Source organism: Microcaecilia unicolor, chromosome 2 (assembly GCF_901765095.1).
Source record: "Microcaecilia unicolor chromosome 2, aMicUni1.1, whole genome shotgun sequence".
Taxonomy (NCBI): domain Eukaryota; kingdom Metazoa; phylum Chordata; class Amphibia; order Gymnophiona; family Siphonopidae; genus Microcaecilia; species Microcaecilia unicolor.
The window spans coordinates 390,349,042-390,372,251 of NC_044032.1; the positions used below are offsets into that span (position 1 = coordinate 390,349,042).

General features: G+C 45.1%; 1 protein-coding gene across 1 annotated transcript in view; it reads right to left on the bottom strand.

Annotated features, from left to right (window-relative positions):
- Positions 1-6,942: 6,942 nt before the first annotated feature.
- ENOPH1 (enolase-phosphatase 1) overlaps positions 6,943-23,210 on the bottom strand; it is a 36,820-nt gene continuing 20,552 nt past the window's right edge. The window contains 3 exon segments of the mRNA XM_030192138.1: positions 6,943-7,521; positions 15,494-15,656; positions 20,431-20,554. Of these exon segments, the coding sequence (XP_030047998.1) occupies positions 15,517-15,656; positions 20,431-20,554 (264 nt within the window). The 3' untranslated portion in view covers positions 6,943-7,521; positions 15,494-15,516.

The window sequence follows — 23,210 nt, forward strand, 5'->3', positions numbered from 1 at the left end:
ACTCTGGAGGGCCATGTCAAGGCTCATAATGTTAGAGCTATGGCTGCGTCAGTGGCTCACTTAAAGTCAGCCTCCATTGAGGAGATTTGCAAGGCTGCAATGTGGTCATCAGTCCACACATTTACATCTCACTACTGCCTCCAGCAGGATACCTGACGCGACAGTCAGTGCTGCAGAATCTGTTTGGGGTTTAGAATCCAACTCTACCCCCCTAGACCCATTTTTGTTCTGTTCCAGGCTGCACTCTGTTAGTTGTTTATGATTTCAGGTCAATCTGTTTTGTCCTCGCCGTTGTGAGGCCCAATTGACCAATATTCATTGTTTTGAGTGAGCCTGGGTGCTAGGGATACCCCACATGTGAGAACAAGCAGCCTGCTTGTCCTCAGCAAAAGCGAAGATATATACCTGTAGCAGGTATTCTCCGAAAGCAGGCTGATTGTTCTCACAAACCTGCCCACCTCCCCTTTGGAGCTGTTTGTTTGCTTCTTGATTAAACTGAGCAGGAACGCGACGGGTGGGAAGACGCTCGCGCACCAAAATACTCTGGAAAGGTTTTTTTAATATTTTGCTTGCAAAATAGCCGTCCGATTCCCGGGTCGATGCGGACGTCGACTCACATGTGAGAACAATCAGCCTGCTGTCCTCGGAGAATACCTGCTACAGGTATGTATCTTCGCTTCCCCTAACCACTAGTAGCTTTTTCCTGTTAATTTGTGTTGCTTGAAAGTTCTAGCTCTCAACTTTCTACTCAGGGTTAGAATTTAGCAGTTACTTGTAGAAAGATCTATTCAATTTAATAATAAATATAGAGTTGTTGAGTAGGCTGCCACTAATCAGTGGCCCAAAAAGTTGGTAGACACCTTTGGGAGACTTGCCTGAGGTAGAGAGGGTTAATAAACCACCAAGACTTTTACCTCACTCTTGCGTTTTCCTCTGCTGAAGAATCCTCTTTTGGCAAGTGGGTAGAAAACAAAGCCTTTCAGGAAAGAAAATCAATGTTAACTGATTCTAGATATTTAAAAAAAAAAAAAAAGGCATGTTATCTCTGGCCTAATATGGCACCTTGATTTTTACAGATATAACACAAATCTTGATATGCTCCTCAGCAAGTCTAGTTTTGAATAAGAGAAAACTTCCTATCATCAAAACACCTTTAAAGTTGAGTTTTAAAAAAAACAACCACATTTATAATTAATGGCAAAGGGGTATTTTCTAAAATACTTTTTACTGTAAATAGTTCCGTGTGATTTTTATGAAAATGATGTCGTGTTTTGATCAGGTTTGCAAGTGTTAAAATTTTAGCAAACTAGTTATACATACTTTTTTGCTATGTACAACTGAAAATTCTTTGAAGGTTGTGTTTGTTTTTTTTGCTGATGCTGTATTTAAAAGAGCAATGACCAGTATTACATCCCACTATCACTTAAATAAACTTTTTATCAACAGTCTGTGCATCTTGTGTATGTGTGTGAGATTCCACTTTGCTGTTATAAAGGTCACACTGCAGTAATTAAAGGTGGTTGTAAAAGGATCTGCTTAAAATCCCATGCACGTAACTTTCCTGTGGCTCTTGAAATTAGTCTGCAAATGAAAGGAAAAAGCCAGTAACCAACAAGTGTTTCTGGTTTAAGAAATCAACATGCACAAAAAGACATTTCCAAATAAATGAGAATACCAGTAAAGCAACCAGAATTGTAAATTGAAAAATACAGGGCCGTGCCCAGACACCTGGAATTGACAGCAGTTAAACCTGGGGCTGAGACCTCCTCTGTTGTGGAGACTACAGATGAAGATACCAGCTATTGAAACAAATAGCATAAAAGGCGTCTGAATAAGGGGCGATGAGACCTGTTCTTAGCCACAGTGAGGATCTCTTTGTTACTCAACTCGAAAGAGCTGCTGGCCCAAATCGATAGAATGGCCTCAGTGGCCATGTTTTATTTTGTTGTACTATATTTGACATTTTTGTCCAATTTCTTTCTTATTCAACATTGGTTTCAATAGGCCAAGTTGATACTTCCTGTCAGTGATCGTGTAAATCAAAATGTTCTCTTACCCTAGTGGATTCCTGATACATTGGGTGAGAGGAGAACACAGGAAGAGTATCAAAAGCTTAAGCCTCACTTTAGTGTATCTGACTGTGTGACCCATGTGCAGACACAGGTTGTCAGTATCTGCACTGCCCATAGAGGATACTGTCCATGCTATTTGCCCAGGAGTCTACCAAAGAGCTCATTTGGACTGAGGGCCCTTTCTTTCTGCAACAAGCAAATATATATTTTTTGTAAGTTGGTGAATATGTTGCTGCTTCTGGGACTGACATGAAGAGGGTGGAAGAAAGCCACATTAAGGTTAGTAACATGAGCACAACACCAGCCAAATTCTAGTCTGCACTGCAGAACAGACACCTAGAACGGAACTGTGATGAATTTGATTCTGCAGTAATTGCACTAGCTGCATTGTTTAACAATAGTTTTAATGGTCTTATGAGCACACAATTCTTAAGTATTCTCTTTGCTCAATAAAATTCACACTCCTCTTAATCAATCAACTTGTTTTGTAATACTCATTAATTCTGTATATGGAACTTGCTAATGAACATACATTCAATATACACTGCTAGCAAGATAAATTCTCTCTCTTTTCTTCTTACCGGAAGAAAGACTTCAGATGCTCTGTTTACATTCGCGCGAATATAAACAGAGTGAATGCAGAGCATCTGAAGTCTTTACTCCGGTAAGAAAAAAAATAGAATTTATCTTGCTAGTTTTGTAATACTCATGCAATTTCATTTATTTGAACAGTGCAGTAAGTCTTTGACATTTGAATGGCATCTTTAGCAACAAAGGCACCCACATTAAGAAAAAAAAAAATGGTCCAAATTTAATGTGCATGTTCAAATGGACCTTAATGTGCTCTGCCATTCAGTTTTACTACATGCATGCTAAAATTCACACTTGGCTCTGTGTTGAACATTCATGTTAGCTGCCCTATGGGAAGAAAGCAGAATAGAATTATGGTATTTTATTCTCGCTACCCCACTTGGCGCCAAGTACCTATACAACTCTCCTTTAAGACAACCCTTGTCATTCTGGCATGCCTTATGATCAGTTTGAAAGGTCCCGAGTGGATCTTCACCAACATAGGTGATGTTGGAACCCTTTTAACAGCACCGCTGTTGTTGCTAAGTGTGAAGTATTCACTAGTGGTAATATGCCTCCTACTAGTGAGGATCTGCACTAGAGACTCTAGAACTGTAATAAAAGCATTCTGAATATATGGGAAAGAAGTTGCGGCCCAGCAATGGAAGGAGTTATCCTAAGACAGGATTATGGGCTTATGTGGGAAAAGGAACTCTATATACATTATGACAAAACTGAATAGAATCAAATGGAATAAAAATTGGCCAAAGTCTTTTGCAACTGCTGTTCTTGAAAAAAACATATAAGATATTTTATAGATGGTATCTGGCTAGGCAAAGCAATGTTTCCAATCAACCTTGGAGGGCATGTGGCAATACCTGTCAATTTTGGACAGTGCCATCACCCACATACCATCTTTCATGGTATGTGGGTGATGGCACTGTCCAAAATTGACAGGTATGTGGGCAATATATCCATCACAGGATATTCTCCAAGGACAAACAGGCCAGCCTCACATGGGGAATGTCAGCGATGGAGTCTAGCAGGGGGAAAGACCACTGCAAGTTAGTTTCTAGAGTTTTTAAGTAGGCTGCTCCTGCACACATGCATGCCACCTCCTTCTGTCACACAGGACCACTTCAGTCTTCATCTGTCTACAGATCCAGTCAGCTGTGTCAACCCAAGCTCACTAGCTTATCTGGACCTTCAGTGCTTGCCTGTATCTGGATAGTGGTGCTAAATCTCCAGCTAGTTTTTCACTGCCACCACTGGCGATTAAAAAAAAATTACAGTGCACTTGGGTCAGTGTGGCCCAAATTTTCAAAAGCTTAATTGGGATTTAAGACATAAAATAAGGAGTTATAATTTCTATTATACTTGCTTGTAAACCACTTTTGGTTGGAATTTTTTTTCAAGGAAGGCAATATTAGTACTGTACTTTAATATAAAGCAGATTTTCAACATCCATAAAATGTGTGTGTAATTTCATTACATGTGCAGTTTATGCACCTACTTTAAATGTTATAAATTGCTTTACATGTAACTGGTTTGTATATCTTAGTTATGAACATGTCAATTAATGGTTTAGTTATACAGTGGTGCAACCCAGATTGATTATTGTGGGTAGTGGGCACTGCAGATGTTACAATGTTGACTTGGATGTGCCTGATTCCAGTATTAATCCTCACACACAGTTAACACCTTATTCAGCTAGAGAATCCCAACAAGCACTGCAAAAGCCCCTAAAACAATCTCCCCACCAAATGGGTCCCAGCTGCCTCTGAGCAAGTAGTGCTCTACAAACAGTGCTGTGCTGGAGCCGGCTCTTAAATTTTACTGATTTTTGCGAGCCAGTTGTTGATGGAGTAAGGCAGAGAGCACACAAACATCTGGCGGGGTTTTTCTCCTCTCTCCCTCCTCCCCCAGCCCCCACCCGCCCGTGAGCCCCAAGCATACCTCCGATCCCACCCACGCATAAGCAGGAAGTTGCATCAGTGGGGCAGTACTCGGCAGAGACAAGGCTCCGGGTCGACCAGGCAGCGTGTTACCACTAGAGATGCTGGAAGAGTAAGGTTTGAAGAATGGCCAGAGGGGGAATGGAAACTGAGAGGTAGGACTCGCAGAGGAGCGAGAGGGAGATGATGCTGGATTTGGATGAGGACGGAGACAGCATAAAGTTAAAAAAAAAGTTGAACCTATTTAGGTTAGTCTGTTTCCCCTTCCCGCACAGCTGTGTTCGCCATTAAAACCAAAACAAAATCAAGCAAACTTATGAGCTGCTCCATCTACATTGTCGTTCTTTATTGTTGGTAGCATTTTAATTTAATCTCACTTATATTTTCAAACATGCCAGTTTGTGCAGCATACGGATGTACATAGAAGTAGTAGTAATTTCCTATAAATCGTACTCGGTGTATCATTTGCAGGGGCTGGTTATAGGGACACCCTCTTGCATGTGTTATATTTGTGCAGAGATTTTTTTTTTTCTCTTGGTAAAGGGCCACTAAAAGAGATATTATAAGAATCAGGTGCTGCATCCATGTTGTCGTTCTTTATTGTTGGTAGCATTTTAATTCAATCTCACTTATATTTTCAAACATGCCAGCTTTTGCAGCATACAGATGTACACAGAGGTCAGAGGAAGTATAGTAATGGAATAACTTTTCATAGATAGAGTAGTAATTTGTTATAAATCATAATCAGTGTGTCATTTAGAGGGGCTGGTTATTGGGACACCCTAGCATGTATTATATTTGTGCAGAGATCTTTTTTTCTCCTGGTAAAGGGCCATTAAAACATGTCATAAGGATCAGGTGCTCATCATTCAGAGTTTCTATCTATTTACTTATTTATGACATTTAACCCTGTTATTGGTGCAGAGATATTTTTTTCTCCTGGTAAAGGGCCATTAAAACAGATATATTATGGGAATCAGGTTCTCAACGTTCAGAGTTTCTATTTATTTATGGCATTTTATCACACATTAAACATGAATTTGATTGGAACCTGGGAGCATTAAAAAAAATTTCACGGAGAGAGTAAAGCAATACCCCCCCCCCCCTCTCCCTGGGTATAACCGGCTCTACAATTTGGGGGGGGGGGGGATGCAGAGGTGGACCGGGGAGAGAGCCTGTTGTTAAAAATTTACCAGCCAACACTGTCTACAAACTATCCCCATCCTTGTTTCTAGAGAAACACAACCCCCTTCCACAAAAAGCATAAGGTCACAGATTTTCCAAACATAACACCTACAAACCAAACAAAAAATAATAGAATCACCCCAGTGCTTCACCACTGTACGTCCTAGCCAAATAATTGCTAAAAAAAAAAATTTGACCAAACAGGCAACTTTCTAACAACAAGCTAGGAGAAAAGGAACAAGCTGAAAAGTGCATGCTGCTTCCTGCACCTGGACATTCACGCATGTCTGGTCTGGGACTGGGTAAAAAAAGATACTATAAAGTCATGTACGTTATCAGAGTTGGAGCAGCTGGATGAGACATGTCTCCATTTGTGCCTATGAGTACAGCAAGACAGGAGAATGGTCCCTTTCCCTTAGGCACTGTCACTTGGTGAAATGTGCCTACATATGTAATACAAATCAAGCAAATATTGATCTCTGTAATATTAACATACCAGCTGGAGTTTAGGAATGGTCTTTTCACTAGTTGTGGTACAGCTGAAAGGGATCTGAAGTACAGTGTTCTACCCAGCAGTGGTGGAAGATTTCTGGCACATTTATTTATTAATTTACATTTTGCTCACACTTTTTTTCAATAGTAGCTCAAGGTGAGTTACATTCAGGTACACTGGATATTTCTCTGTAACTAAGGCAATGGAGGGTTAAGTGACTTGCCCAAGATCACAAGGAGCAGCAGTGGGATTTGAACCGGCCACCTCTGGATTGCAAGATCAGTGCTCTAACCACTAGGCCACTCCTCCACTTAGCCAGTTCCTTTGGAGACAAGTATGTAGAACCAAGTATAATACAGGCTAGTGGCTTTCAAACCAATAATGCTAGCTGAGCATCATAATGGTACAACGTTGTGGGATGATGAAGGACAGGGAGGGCATGCTTCACTTTACATTCAGACAGCAGGCTTAATGTCATCATTTCTGGTTTCCAGAACTACAGAAGCCAGGCTGTCCTTTAAGTTACCTTAAGAGACAGGGTTAACAACATTCAGTCCTGGACGGCTACAAAACCAGTCTGGTTTTTAGGCTATCTGTAATGAACATGCAGACATTTTATGCATATTCATTATTCCCCCCCCCCCCCCCCCCCATTAAGTAACTACACATTATTTACTATAAACTCTTTATTAGTATCAAAATCTACTTATAAAACCAACAACTTTTCTAATCCTCTATGTCTTTTACATAACATTCTATCCATGCATACTAAATCATAACCATCTCCATTTATACTATATTCCACCCACAATCACTTTACCCTTAAGGAGCTATGAAGCTAACTCTTCAATATAACACCTCTTATCAATGCACAAATACATAACATTATTATTACAAATTGGTGTTCTATATTAAGTCCAAAATGTTATAAGGAATCCTCTCTGTGCTGTAGAGCTTCTCTTGTTGCAATCATTAATGGTGTATATCAACCAAAGTTATTATATAAACGCTCTTTTTTAAATGGATGTTATAGCTGTTTTCCTTTTGTCAACACCATGTTGACTCCTCGAGTCACTTTTCAAATTCTCCTTCGGTACCTCAGTGATGTTCTTCCATTGTCATATTCAAATCTGCAAACTTAAACTTCCATTGCTGTAAGCTTTCTTCTCTTGAACTAAAGTACAGTTGTCAAACAAAAACGGTATAGGATTTGAATTACAAACTTGTTGACCTGATCATGTATACCCTGGAAGAAAGGAGAAACAGGGGTGATATGATACAGACATTCAAATATTTGAAAAGTATTAATCCGCAAACAAATCTTTTCTGGAGATGGGAAGGCGGTAGAACTAGAGGACATGAAATGAGGAAGGGGGGCAGACTCAAGAAAAATGTCAGGAAGTATTTTTTCACAGAGAGAGTGGTGGATACTTGGAATGCCCTCCCGCGGGAGGTGGTGATGAAAACGGTAACGGAATTCAAAAATGTGTGGGGTAAACAAAGGAATCCTGTTCAGAAGGAATGGATCCTCGGAAGCTTACTGGAGATTGGGTGGTAGCACCGGTTGTTGGGAGGCGGGGCAAGTACTGGGCAGACTTCTAAGGTCTATGTCCCGAAAATGGCAAGGATAAATCAAGGTCAGGTATACATATAAAGTAGTACATATGAGTTTATCTTGTTGGGCAGACTGGATGGACTGTACAGGTCTTTATCTGCCGTCATCTACTATGTAAGTTTTAAAGATGGATCATTAGAACCTTTCTCAAGTGGAAAGAAAAACTGCACATCCTTCAAACCTGGCTGTATAGGTGTGTCTTGAGAACTGGTTAAGAACCCTGATCTAGATGAGTGGTACTAACTCCTAGTCCTTGAGGGTCACAAATGGGTCTTGTTTTCAGGATATCATACTCAATATGTAAGACAGAGTTGCATAATAACGACATCCATTGTATGCATATTCATTAGGGACAGCCTGAAAATCTGATACAGTTTGCAGCCCTCGAGGAGTGGCAGTGAATGCCACAGCTCTATGAAAAGAAATTTTGATTAAAGATGTGAAAGCCTAGCCACACTACAACAGAAGTAAAGACAAGACTGTACATCAGTGCTCCAAATCACCTGCTGGGAAAAAAAATGTAGTCTAAGTCAGCGTTTTCCACATTGGTTTTCAGGATATCCACAATTAAGTATGCATGAAAGATTTACATAAATGAAGACAGTGTATGCAAATCAATCTCCTACATATTCATTGTGGATATCCTGAAAACCTGACTGACAATGGGATATGTCCAGGATGGACATGGGAAGTAGTGCTCTAAGGGGCCCTTTTTCTAAGCTCCGTAAGCGCCTACGTGGGCCCATTGCGCACCAAAATGGAGATACCACACAGCTACTGCATGGCTCTTATGGTAATTTCATTTTTGGTGCAGCAAATACTCGCAGCCAAAAAATAATTTTTATTTTCTGCCATGCGTATCGGACGCGTGCCAAGTAGCATTAAGCGCGCATAGGTCATTACTGCCTGGTTACCTCATGAGACCTTTACCGCTAGGTCGATGGATGGCGGTAAGGTCTCAGATGCAAAACGGGCACACGGCAATTTTGATTTTGCTGCAAGTCCATTTTTGTCAAAAATTTTAAAAAGGCTTTTTTCACAGGTGTGCTGAAAAATGATTCTGCGCGCACCCAAAACCCACACAGGCCATTTTTCAGTGCACCTTAGTAAAAGGACCCCTAAGTGAAAGTTACCTACTTTCTTTTACTTTAAATTTACTGGTAGTTTATTTCTGGGTGAGGAAGCCGTCCTCTGCATAGTATATCACAGGATAGTAAAGATTACTACTACAGTAAATGAACACTTACAGTATAGCTTGCCATCAAAAGCCATGAGTTTAGGATCAGATTCGTTTTTTTTAATTCCTTTTATTTTTTGTTATTGTGGTACAGCATATAAAATGAACTCCAGCCAGCCATGCAGGAAACTAATGATCACTTAAGGTTACGATGACATTGTAAGCCATTGAGATTTATAGTTGAGTGACTTCAGTGACAGCAGCAACAGGAAATGCTTGTTTTGAGGTAAACTGTGCTTTAGCTGAACTTAGTTCTTCAGTTTTGGATAATTCATAAATTGTATTTAACAGTCCAAAATCTGTCCTTATTTGCCTCCTTGCTTCAGAGGACTTTCATGAATTGGATCTTCATTATGGCCATTGCCTATATTTTTAGCAAGAAAATTCAGTCTACTCTCAGCAAGTATTGATTGATCTGCAAAGCCCTGTATTCTTACCATTATTTCCCACAACTGTTATCATTTGAATTTCTGAGCCTCAAGGGAAAATTAGGTTCTTACCTTGGTAATTTTCTTTCCTTTAGTCACAGCAGATGAATCCATTAACTGATGGGTTGTATCCGCCTACCAGCAGGTGGAGATAGAGAACACTATGTTGTTCCTGGATGCCCCACTCCTGCCTTCAGTATATGAAACTTCCAAAGCAGAGTGAATAAAAAAGGCAATATAACAAACTTTCCTCACAGAGAACAAACGCCCCAGAACCGGGGCAATAACCAAACAAAGGAGGGATGTTATCAACCTCCTGCAATAAAAACAGCATGTAGAAACTCTGATAGCTTGTCTTCAAGTACTCCTGATGAGGCACAATGTCTGTACAAAAGTAAAGTCAGTCAGGGAGGGATCATGGATTCATCTGCTGTGACTAAAGGAAAGAAAATTATCAAGGTAAGAACCTAATTTTCCCTTCCTTGTCATCAACAGCAGATGAATCCATTAACTGATGGGATGTACAAAAGCACTCCCTAAGTAGGGTGGGAACAGGCAACTCTGCAAGCAAGCACTTGCGCTCCAAAATGCGCATCCTGCCGCGCTGCCACATCCAGCCTGTAATGCCGCACGAAAGAGAGCTGAGAAGCCCAGGTAGCCGCACGACAGATCTCCTGAAGAGAAAAAACACCCATTTCAGCCCACGAAGAGGACATTGCCCTCATAGAGTGCGCTGTAGATGCTTCAGGCAGCGACCACCCTGAAAGCAGATAAGCCGAAAAAATGAGTTCCTTAAGCCGTCGGGCTATAGTGGCCTTAGATGCCGGAAACCCCCGTCAGGGACCTGCCAACAGAACAAATAAATGATCAGAATTCCTAAACTCATTTGACATCTGCAGATACTGCCACAGAGCCCTGTGGACATCCAAAAGGCGCAATTGCTCAAAGGAGTCCGGAAACTCCTCCTTAGAGAAGGAAGGAAGAAAGATGGGCTGGTCGAGGTGAAAAGCTGAAACCACCTTAGGCAGAAAAGAAGGCACCATACGAACAGTTACCCCAAATTCCAAGAACTGCAGAAAAGGATCCCGACAGAAAAGAGCCTGACGCTCAGACACTCTTCGAGCCGACGTCATTGCCACTAAAAAAATTGTCGAAAGTCACATCCTTCTCAGAAGTCTGTTTAAGAGGCTCAAACGGAGATCGCTGGGGCACCTTCAACACGAGCCCCAGGTTCCAAGCCAGACAAGGCAACAGCAAAGGAGGACGGAGACGAAGCGCCCCTTTGAGAAAACGGAGAATATCCGGATGAGCTGCAAGGGACAATCTGGAGACTTTCCCCTGGAAGCAGGCCAACGCTGCCACTTGAACTCTAAGGGAATTGTAGGCCAGGCCCTTTTGTAGCCCATCCTGCAAAAAGTCCAGCAAGAGCGAGACTGTCGCCAGAGTCGGCGAGATAGACTTTTGCATACACCACGCCTCAAATGTGCACCAGATCCGAGCGTAAGTTGCAGAGGTAGACCGCGTGCGAGCCTGCAAAAGCATGGCAATAACCTTATTAGAATAGCCCTTGTCCCTCAATTGCGCCCTCTCAAGAGCCAGGCCGTAAGACCAAAGTGGCAAGGATCTTCCATAGTCACTGGACCCTGAACTAAGTTTTGGAACCCGAGGCAAAGGAAGAGGCGCGTCCACCAGCATCCGCCAGAGAGACGCCTTGGCCAATCCAGGGTGAAGAAAATCACCAATCCTCGGTGCAGACGAATCCGAAGTAGAACTCGCCCTATCAAAGGCCAAGGAGGGAATACATACAGGAGGCCCGAGGGCCAAGGTTGAGCCAGAGCATCCAACCCCGCCAAGCAAGGATCTCTCCTTCTGCTGAAAAAGCGAGGGACTTTGGCCTTTACGCTTGATGCCATGAGATCCAAGCCTGGAGTCCCCCATTTGGCACAAATCTGAAGAAAAACTTCGTCTGCCAGTTCCCATTCCGCCAGGTCGATTTGATGTCTGCTAAGGAAATCGGCTTGCACTTTGCTCTGACCGGCTATGTGAGCCGCAGAAAGAAGCTCTAGGTGGCGCTCGGCCCAGTCGCAGATCTGAGACGCCTCCGCAACCAGGGCCCTGCACTGAGTGCTGCTCTGGCGATTGATGTAGGCCACTGCTGTCGTGTTGTCCGACACAACTCGGACAGGAAGACCCTTCAGCGTCCTGTGGAAGGCTAGAAGAGAAGCGACTGATGGACCATCCTGCTTCTGCGGTGGACCACAGACCCTGAGCATAGCATCCCTGGCAATGAGCTCCCCAGCCCAAAAGGCTGGCATCCGTTATCACCAGACACCAAAAAGGAAGAGCCAGTGGCATCCCCTGCCGCAGCCTGCTGTCAGAAAGCCACCAATCCATACTGCGCTGGGCCGCAGGAAGCCACCGTAGTCTGCATTGGTATTCCTAGTCTCATGTGAGCTCTCGCCCAGGGAACCGCCTCTATGGTGGCTGTCATCGATCCCAGGAGCTGAACAAAGTCCCAAGCACGAGGGCAAGGCAGCCGCAGAAGCAGGCAGACCTGATTCTGAAGCTTGAGCCGCCTGCTGTCGGGAAGAAAAACGAACCCCGAAGCCATGTCGAACCGGACCCACAAATACTCGAGAGACTGAGAGGGGGTCAGGTGACTTTTGGGCATATTGACTACCCAGCCCAGAGTCTGAAGAACTGTAACAACTCTGGCTGTGGCAAGTTGACTCTCGTCTGCCGAATCTGCTCTGATGAGCCAGTCGTCAAGATAAGGGTGAACTCCGATACCCTCTCGCCTGAAAAAGGCAGCCACTATCACCATGACCTTGGAAAAAGTCCGAGGGGCAGTCGCCAGGCCGAAAGGCAAGGCGTGAAACTGGAAATGTTGGCTCAATACCGCAAACTGGAGAAACCGCTGATGCGGTGGCTAGATGGGAATATGCAAGTACGCTTCCTTGAGGTTCAGAGACGTGAGAAACTCTCCTGGCTGTACCACCGCAATGACGGAGTGCAGGGTTTCCATGCGGAAGTGTCGCACTCCTAAGGCCTCGTTGCCTCTTATGTCGAGGATAGGTCTGAACGACCCGCCTTTTCGAGGCACCACAAAATAGATGGAGTAGCGACCGCAGCCGCATTCAGCGGGAGGAACCAGAACCACCGCTCCGAGCTTCAGCAACACCTGCAAGGTCTCGTATACTGTCGCCCTCTTGACGGCAGTGCCGCATCGGGACTCCAAAAACGTGTCTCCTACTGGGATGGCAAATTCTAGCCGGTAACCTTCTCTGATCAGGACTAGGACCCACTGATCCGAAGTACCCTTGATCCACTCCTCGAAAAAGATGGAGACGACCCCCTACTGCGGGAACCGACGAGTGGACCGGAGCCCCATCATTGTGGAGGACGCCCCTGAACTCCTGCACGTTGCCCGGACGACGACGCACATTTGTCCAAACGAAAGGAGTTCCTCTGCTGGCAACGGGTACGTTGACCAAACCCCATACAGTGCCCCAGGTGATACCTGCGAGCTTCACGAAAATGTGGCCTGGAACAGGAGGGAAAAGAAGGACTTTTGGAAGAAGGCCTCGGCCTATCCTCAGGCAACCGTTGGGACTTAAGAGTCCCCTAGGTCCTTAACAATCTTCTCCAAATCCTCCCCAAATAAAAGAAGGCCCCGAAAGGGTAACCTCACCAGCCTTGTATAGAGGCCATGTCAGCCGCCCAATGCCGGAGCCAAAGAAGGCGGCGGGTAGCAACCGCCACAGACATCTGCTTAGCCGAAGCTCAGACCAGATCATAAAGGGCATCAGCCAAAAAAAGACAGGGCAGACTCCATACGCGGGCCGACCTCAGCGAGGGAACCCGCTCCATCGGCGGGCTGCTCAACCGCCTGCTGCAACCAGGAAAGGCAGGCCCGGGCTGCAAAGGAACTGCAAATAGCCACCTGTAAGGAAAGGCCCAAGATATCAAAGGACCGCTTCAGCGCGGATTCCAGCCGCCGGTCCTGCATATCTTTCAAAGCAACCCCTCCCTCCACCGGGAGAATAGTCTTTTTAGTCAAAGCCGTGACTAAAGCATCCACTTTAGGCATCCCAAAGAGGGTCAACTGACTTTCCCTCAGGGGGTAAAGGTGACACATAGCCCTGGCCACCTTCAAGGGACCCTCAGGGTCAGACCATTGAGCTGAAATAAGCTCTTGGATGGAAGCATGCACAGGAAAAGCCCAAGAAGGCTTCTTAGTGCTAGCCATCCTAGGATTAATAGAAGAGGCAGCGCCCTCGTCAGGATCTTCAATACAAAGGGCCTGTAAGGCATCAGAAATGAGAGCTGGCAGCTCGTCGCGGTGGAAAATCCGAACCGCTTTAGGGTCATCCAACTCCTGTGGCAAGCAGCCACCCTCATCTGGATCATCACTCCGTGAGGGCCTGCCAAACCCCTCAGACTCCCCGAAACTAGACCATGGGGGAGAACAGAATGAAGAGTCCCCCCTCAGACGGGGTATTCACTCGTCAGCTTAGCGTCAGCCAAAAGCTCGTGGGAAGAAATAAAGTCTTTAGCAGACGCTGGGCTATCAAGAACCGGAGGCAACCCAGACCGACAGGAATTGTCAGGAGCTTCAGGCAGTGCTCTTTTTAACATAAAAGCCTTATGCATCAGCAGCACAAATTCAGGGGAGAAAAACTCACCTTGTACATCCACCCCCACATTGGGGGAAGCGGAGGCAAAAGCTCCTCTAGAAACCTCAAAACGAGGCGTCCCCTTGCACTCAGACCCCTCCGCAACCGCGAGGGTCGAGTCACGCGGTACCTCCAAGATGGCGGCCGCTGCCAACTCCGGCGGACGGGAAGAATCACCGCCCGCCACGCTTGTGGCAGCATTAGCATCTAGGCAGCATGTGCTGCAAAGCCCGGCTGCTGATCTGCGTTTCCCACAGTGGAAGCAGCGCTTAACCCCTTCAGCAGCCATCAAATACAGAAAACAAAATGGCGCCTTCGCACCAAAACTTACCCCGCACAGAGCGCTATCAGCGGGAACCTCCCCGGAGGAGCTGGGCACCACTCTCATTTCAGGAGTCCGAGTCAAACGAGCTGCGGTCAAGCTGCACCAAACCAGGAGCTCAGGAGAAAGCCTCTCTCTGTTTTTTTTTTTTACTGTGAGGAAAGTTAGAGGCAGGCAGCCACAGAGAAACTCTGGGAGGAGGGGGAATGGGGTAAGGCAGGGACAGGGATAACCAAGTATGCCTCTAAAGTGGGCACCACCAGCCACAACACCCCCTGCTCTACTGGCAAAGCACAGGAGCCACCCCAGGCAGAAATCCAGGAGCTGAGAAGCGACGTCCACACCTGCTGGGAGACAGAGATATACTATACTGAAGGCAGAAGGAGTGGGGCGTCCAGGAACAACATAGTGTCCTCTATCTCCACCTGCTGGTAGGCGGATACAACCCATCAGTTAATGGATTCATCTGCTGTTCATGACAAGGAATATGTTGTTTTTACTGAATACTACACACGCTGGAACCTCCTCAGTTGATACCTCACAATTTATGTTAATTTTTTCTTCTTCCTTTAATCAAGGAGTTATTTTCTCACTTTCGATGCACCTCAAGTCATACCAACAGTGTATTTATATCCCAGTTCTCTGGCAGAAAGAGAGGGAGTAATGTGGCTGGAAATTATTGAAGTCTCATGAGCAAAACTATATAAAAGCTGGTTGGTTATTTTTCATTGGTGAATGGTCACGGTCATCTCGTGTTCTTGTGACATCACCTTGCCTTTCAGGTCATGACTGATCATGTTCATTTAAATCCCCAACTATCAGTGCACACAGCACAAGCGAAATTACACAAGTGTTGGTCCCTGCCTCGAGCAGCTTAACAGTACAGTCAAGCTTCACGGCAACAAATAACTCCTTAAGGGTGACACTACTTGGTACTTACCCTTATATGCTTCTGATCATCTCTCACAACAAAGGCAGCAAGGAGAGGTCACTGAAAGACATGATAAGACTGTAGTGTAATTTCTCATCATCTGTTAGTGGTGCATTCCCAGGTCTCACAACCATGGCCACGTGTACTCCTGCTTCCTCCGCCGCTTTTGCCTCTGTTGAAACAGACTGAATAACTTAGGAAAAAAATAATGACCTAAGTGTTCTTTGACACCTGGATAAAATTGTTGTTAATTCAATTTAAATCTCTGGTCAAGTAGGTTATGTTCAATCATCCTTTTCTACTAAAAGTAAATTCTGTTCTTTGATATAACCTTAATACATACTCATCGATACTCAGATGTAGGATGCATTTTTAGAAGGTAAGATCTTTAAGTACACACCACACATAAAGCGTATGGTTAATATCTCTGAATGGACTGAGCACAGTTTGGTTTTCTTTGTGAATTTTAGAAATTTTTAAATAAATAAACAAACTTGGGCTCAGCACAGGCAGAGTTACAATATACAAATGCATTTTATAAAGCGCACACACATACATTGTAAATCTACACCAATGCATTTGGGTGCATTTACCTGATTCTTGCTGAAGGTTTGTGAGGCTATTTTACAAAAACGCATACAGACACCCAAGTCACCTTTATAAAATAGCCCTCTCTTAGCAGTTCCAACCTAGGCAACCTGTCATAAAAATTACCCTCTTGAAAGTAAAGTGAAGATACTTACCTGTAGCAGGTATTCTCAGAGGACAGCAGGCTGATTATTCTCACAACTGGGTCGACGCCCGCATTGGCCAGGGAATCGGCATTTGCAATAGCAAAAAGAAAAAATTTTTGCCACAGCCTTCTGGTACCCGTGCCGTAGCGCACTGCACATGCGCGGACTGACTTCTCAGTTAAGGTCTAAAGCAAATGGAAAACAAACAACTCCAAGGGGAGGTGGGCCGTCCTCGGAGAATACCTGCTACAGGTAAGTATCTTCGCTTTCTCTGAGGACAAGCAGGCTGAGTTGTTCTCAACTAGGGTATCCCTAGCATCCAGGCTCCAGCAAAACAATAAAGTTTGGTCAACTGGCCTCGCAACGCCGAGGACAAAACGTAGATTAACCTGAAACTATATATAGCTAGCTGAGAGTGCAGCCTGGAACAGAATAAAATGGGCCTAGGTGGGTGGAGTTGGATTCTAAATCCCAAACAGATTCTGCAGCAGCAACTGTCGCGTCAGGTATCCTGCTCAAGGCAGTAGTGTGATATGAATGTGTGGACTGAAGACCACGTTGCAGCTTGGCAAATCTCTTCAATGGAGGCTGACTTTAAGTGAACCACCAACGCATCCATGGCTCTGACATTATGAGCCGTGACATGGCCCTCCTGAGTCAGCCCAGCTTGGGCATAAACAAAGGAAATACAATCTGCTAACCAACTGGAAATTGTGCATTTTCTGATGGCAACTGCCTTCCTGTTGGGATCAAAAGCAACAAACAACTGGGCAGACTGTCTGAAGGGCTTTGTCCGCTCCACGTAAAAGGCCAATGCTCTCTTGCAGTCCAAGGTGTGCAAGCTGCTTTTGCCAGGGTGGGCATGAGGACAGGGAAAAAATGTTGGCAAGACAATCGACTGGCTCAGATGAAACTCCGACACCACCTTTAGCAGGAACTTAGGGTGCGTGCAGAGGACTACTCTGTTGTGATGAAACTTAGTATAAGGTGCATCCACTACTAGGGCCTGAAGCTCACTGACCCTAAGAACTGAAGTAACAGCCACCAAGAAAATGACCTTCCAGGTTAAGTACTTCAGATGGAATTCAGTGGCTCAAAAGGAGCTTTCATCAGCTGGGTGAGAATGACGTTGAGATCCCTTGACACTGATGGAGGTTTGACAGGGGGCTTTGACAATAGCAAACCTCTCATAGAGCGAACAACTAAAGGCTGTCCAGAGATAGGCTTAACCTCTACACGCTGATGAAAAGCACTGATTGCACTAAGGTGACCCCTTACTGAGTTGGTCTTGAGAACAGACTCCGACAAGTGTAGAAGGTATTCAAGCAGGGTCCGTGTAGGACAAGATATGGCGTTGCTGTCACACCAGACGGCAAACCTCCTTCATTTGAAAGAGTAACGCCTCTTAGTGGAATATTTCCTGAAAGCAAGCAAGACCCGAGAGACACCCTCCGAAAGACCCAAGGAAGCAAATTCAATGCTCTCAACATCCAGGCCGTGAGAGCCAAAGACTGGAGGTTGGGATGTAGAAATGACCCCTCGTTCTGAGTGATGAGGGTCGGAAAACACTCCAATCTCAATGGTTCTTCAGAGGACAATTCCAGAATAATTGTGAACAAAATCTGATGCGACCAGAAGGGTGCAATCAGGATCATGGTTTCCCTAGGGCCTTTAGGTCTAGAATGGGACGCATCCCAGTTTTCTTCTGCACAATAGAATCCCAGCCCTTCTTCCCCTGGTGGTTCGACTACATGGGCCTGTAGAAGAGCGGGGAGTTCCTCTGCAAGTACCTGGCTGTGCTGGGAGCTGTATGAATGAGCAATCTGGAGGTGTGGATTCCAGATTGAGGGCGTATCCTAACCGGACAATTTGAAGAACCCACCGGTCGGAGGTTATAAGAGGCCAACTTTGGTGAAAAAACTTTAACCTCCCCCAAACTGGCAAGTCGTCCGGAACGGACACTTTTATTGAGGTTATGCTTCCCTAGAGCCAGTCAAAAGCCCGTCCCCTGCTTTTGCTGGGGAGCAGCAGGGGCCTTGGGTACGCTACTGACGAGAACAAGCGCGCTGGGGTTGAGCCTGAGTAGGCTGGTGGGATGCCGGAGTGTACAAACGCCTAGCATTGGAATAGGGAGCACTCCGCAGCCCCCCAAAACCTCCTAGATAAGGAGGATGTAGCAGAAGGCACCCGGCGGGAGAGAGAAGCCATAGCATCAGTGTGCTTCTTAATCTGGTCGACCAGTTCTTCCAACTTCTCTCTGAAAAGGTTATCCCCCCGGCAAGATACACCTGTCATCCTCTGCTGGACCGAATGGTCTAGGTCAGAGATGCACAGCCATGAGAGTCTGCGCATCGCTATACCTTGAGCAGAGATTCTGGATGCCACATCAAAAGTGTCGTATGTGCCCCTGACCAGGAATTTACGACATGCCTTCTGCTGCCTGACCAACTGGTGAAAAGGCTCGGCCTGCTCCAGAGGGAGGGCATCGACCAAGGTAGACAGCTGCCTCACCGAATTCCGCAAGTGGATGCTCGTGAAGAACTGGTAAGACTGGATATGGGCAGCGAGCATAACGGCCTGATACGTCTTCCTCCCAAAAGAATCCTGGGTCCTAGCTTCTCTGCCTGGGGGCGCCGTGGCATAGTCTCTAGTACTCTTGGCTCTCTTGAGGGCGGAGTCCACCACCATGGAGTTATGGGGTAACTGAGACCTTATCAACCGAGGTTCACCGTGGATCCGATACTGGGACTCAGTCTTTTTAGGGATCACGGGGCCAGACAGAGGGAACGACCAGTTTCGCATAAGGACTTCCTGGAGTACCTTATGCAAAGGAGCCGTTACTGCCTCCTTAGGTGGAGAGACGTAGTCCAGGACCTCGAGCAACTCAGTCCTGGGTTCATCCTCCACTTCAGCAGGGAATGGAATGGCCTCAGCCATTTCCCATACAAACAAGGAAAAGCAGAGGCTCTCAGGAGGAGACAGTCTCCTTTCAGGTGGAGGGGAAGGATCAGGGGGAATCCCAAAGGACTCATCGGAGAAGTACCTGGGATCTTCTTCTGACTCCCATGAGCACTCCTCCTCAATATCGGAAAGCACTTCCTTTAGGGATGTCCAAGACTGAGCCTGCCTCGGATGCCAAAGACCGATGTCTTCGATGGTGGTGTCAAGTGGCCGACGCCCGCATGGACTGCAGTGAAGCTTCCTCCACCAAGGTCGGGCAGTCAACCTGGGTGGCAGCCAACATCGGAGCGGCAAGCAGCACTGAGGTCAAGGACCTCACCGCAGGTGAAGGGCCAGATGCAGCTACAGCAGACAGCACGGCAGGCGCAAGCACCCCTGACGCTGAAGCAGACTGGTGCAGCCGTCCTTCCAGAGGCTCTAGAATTAAGGCCCGGATGTGCTCGTCGAGAGCCGCCATTAGAGAAGGCTGCAGGGCCAGTGGAGCAGTCGGTGGCAGAATTGGTTGAGGCTCGGGAGCAGGAACCGGTCTGCTGGGAGGCCGACACGTCGGCACCTCCTGTACGGCGGGGGAGCGGTCCTCCCGGCGCCGACACTTCTTGGGTGCCGAATCCTTCGACGCCCCGGAGCTCCCGGTACTGTGTGTTGAGGGGGAACGGTGACGGTGCTTCTTAGCCTTTGCTCGATGCACGTCATTGAGACTCCTCGGTGCCGACGAGGATGATGTCGAATCCTCATGTCATCTTGGGGTCGGGTCCAACGATGGACGGTCCCAGGGAGCATGCATAGAACGAGACCTCGAGACAGGTGGAGACCAAGTCGATGCCTCACTGCTCTCAGCATGCCGTGGCCTCTCAGAAGCCATGCATACCTCTACTCCCGACGTCGATGCGTCCCTAGATGACGATGTTGACTCCGCCGATCTCGGTGCTGATGCCAAAGGACCAGACCGAGCCCCAAAAGGTTTCTCTCTCTGGGCTTCTTGAGCAAGTGATAAGTAGTAGTAGTCCTCTTCTTCATACGAAGACAAAGGGCACAATGAGAAGTACAAAGGAGGCAGGGTGAGGCTTAGGTGCCCTGGGGGGACTAATTGGGTGTAGGGAAGAGGGTGAGAAGGAGTTAAGGGGGTAGCGTTCTGTTTATTGCTTCTTGTTTGCTAACTGATTATACGTGCTAACTGTGATAAAACTCATCACTGAAGTTTTGTTGGCTGTTAAACATAAGTTAAAAAAAAATGACAGTCAAGTCTCTTACCTTTAGAGACATCTGTTAGAAACAAAATGTTCTCTGGGCAGCAGCCAATGCTTTCTGCAATTCTCCTGTAACTCTCACTCTCCACTTTGTGTCCAATTGTCGTATCAAAGTGGCCATCAAAAAGCTGAAATACAAGAATTTGATATCCCCTTTAGCAGCTCAGAAGCAGGTCTATCAGTCTGGCCTCTCACTGGTGGGAAGTGAGATTACAGTATATTGCTGAAGATAATTTTAATCCACATTTTCTCAACCTTTCATACAACAGGAACAGCGTCCTAATTTTAGGAATTAAGAGGATCTCCACCCCCCATCCCAGACACTTTTATGTGGAGAGACATAGGAGAAAACATAGAAAGATTTCTATACTCTAGGTGTAAGCTATTTATTGCTTCTTTCTATGTGTGTTTTAAACTATAATTAAAGATAAATCCATTATAAGAATTCTCTGGAAAAGGAGAGAATAATACTTTTTCCATAAACCACTGGCACCCAGTTGAACAACGTATAATATTAAAACTCTTATACTTACTTTCAAGTCACTTAAGATAGGGCTGTCTCTATACTTATCTCTCCCAATTCCATACTCCCCAGTCTGTTCACTTCGTTCTTTCAATGACCATTGTCTTGTGCTACCAGGTTTGAAACAGGCTCACCAGGACTCTACCAGGAGCCGGGCTTTCTTCTTTGCAGCTCCTTCTTTATGGAATTCTTTGCCACGTTCTACTCGAGCTGAGTCGTCCCTTAAAAACTTTAAAAATCTGGCTGTTTCATTTTGCCTTTGCACCTCCCTAGGTTGATTGCAATTCCATACTACTGGGTTAATGCCTTTTTCTTCTCCCTACCCCTTCGTTTCTGTCCTCTTTCCTTTTATTTTACTCTGCTCTGTCTGCCTTTTTTAGGTTTTCGTTTGGTATGAATGGAATTTATACTTTGCTGTCTAATTTTTGTACTTCCTTTATTGCTAATTTGTTTTGCATTTTTAAGATTGTAAACTGCTTTGATCTACAAGTTAGCAAAATTGGTACAGCAAATGTGAATAAACAAACAATAATAAAACCAGGATTAGCTGAGGATGTTAGCATGCATCTTTAAGAAAAAAAAAAATATGCTGTTATATGTCTTTATGCCTGTAATGAATTATATTAGTTTGGTGAGTTTAAAATATATTTTATGTTAGTTTTGTTATTTTGCTTCCTTACCTTTATGGAGCATTTTTGCTATTAGGTGCCTTACAAGTCTAATCAATGAAATGAAATCTTCAAAAGGGGATACTTAACTGAGATAATCAGATTAAAACAGTAGTATTTTACCTTTGGGTGGGGACTGCTCTCTGTTTTAGCTATAATTGTATATATTTTCTAAGGTCATAAAACAACAGAGTCCCACAACTTTATTACAAGTATTTTCCAATTTTTCAAGATTTTTCTGTTAAAATGTTAATATACAATTGGGCTCATTTTCAAACAAAAAAATATCTAAATATCTCACAAAAACGTCCAAATCAGTATTTTCAAAACCAATTTTTAGATGTTTTTCTTTGAAGTCTGTCAGAAGTGGGCGTGTTCAGGGCGGAACTTGGGCGTTCCAGAGACTTCATTTTTCAGCTATAATGGAAGAAAGCAAAAACGTGCAGGACTAAAAGACATTTTGAGCTAGACCTGTTTTTATAACGAAAAAAGGCACAAAAAGGTGCCCTAAATAAACAGATGACCTCCCCTTATTCCCCCCAGTGGTCACTAACCTCCTCCCACCCTCCCAAAAATGTGATGAAAAATATTACTTGCCAGCCTCCGATGTTATACTCAGGTCCATTAGAACAGCATGCAGGCCCCTGAAGTAGTCTAGTGGTGGGTGCAGTGCAGGTGCTTCTACCTCCCTCTACCTGTTACACTTGTGGAAGAAACTGTGAGCCCTCCAAAACTCACCAGAAACCCACTGTATCCACATATAGGTGACCCCCTTTACCCGTAAGGACTATGGTAGTGGTGTACAGATGGGGGAAGTGGGTTTTCGATGGGTTTGGGGGGGGGGGTGCTCAGCAGACAAGGTAAGAGAGCAATGGTCAGATGTGTACCAGGAAGCATTTTAAGAAGTCCACTGCAGTGCCCCCTAGGGTGCCCTACTGCTTTCCTGCGATGTCAGGGGGACCAGTGTACTAAAAATTCTAGCTCCTCCTACATCCCAATGGCTCGATTTTGTGCATTTTGCACTTGGACCTTTTTATTTTTTTTTTCAATAATGGACCAAAAAATAAAACATCCAAATCACAAAACCTTCTATTTTCGAAAACAAAATATAGACGTTTTTCTTTTTTTAATATGACCTTGTTTGCTATTTAGATTTTGGACATTTTTTGCAAAACGTCCAAAGTCGGACTTAGACGTCATATTGAAAATGCCCCTCAATATAATCTTCACATAGACTTTTTTTTCATAGGGGTGACATAATGGGCCAGAAGTACTCAGCATTTCCCCATGGAGACTTCTTTTCATGCTGGGGTGGGCGTTAAGGTTCATGGATCTAAACTGGACTACAGGACACTGATCCGCCCACTTTAATGACATTTATTGATTGAAAAAAACAATGGGCTATACTGCCCACCAGGCAGCAGCTTTGCGGTTGTCCCTGCTGACATCAAAGGCCTAACATTGTAGACCTTTGATGACTATGATGTGTATAGGGATAACCTGTGAAGTGGGGATCAATAATAAGACTCCATCTTTTGGGCCTGGAAGAACCAAATGCATGCACCGATGCTGCTGGAACAAAGAGAGGCGAGC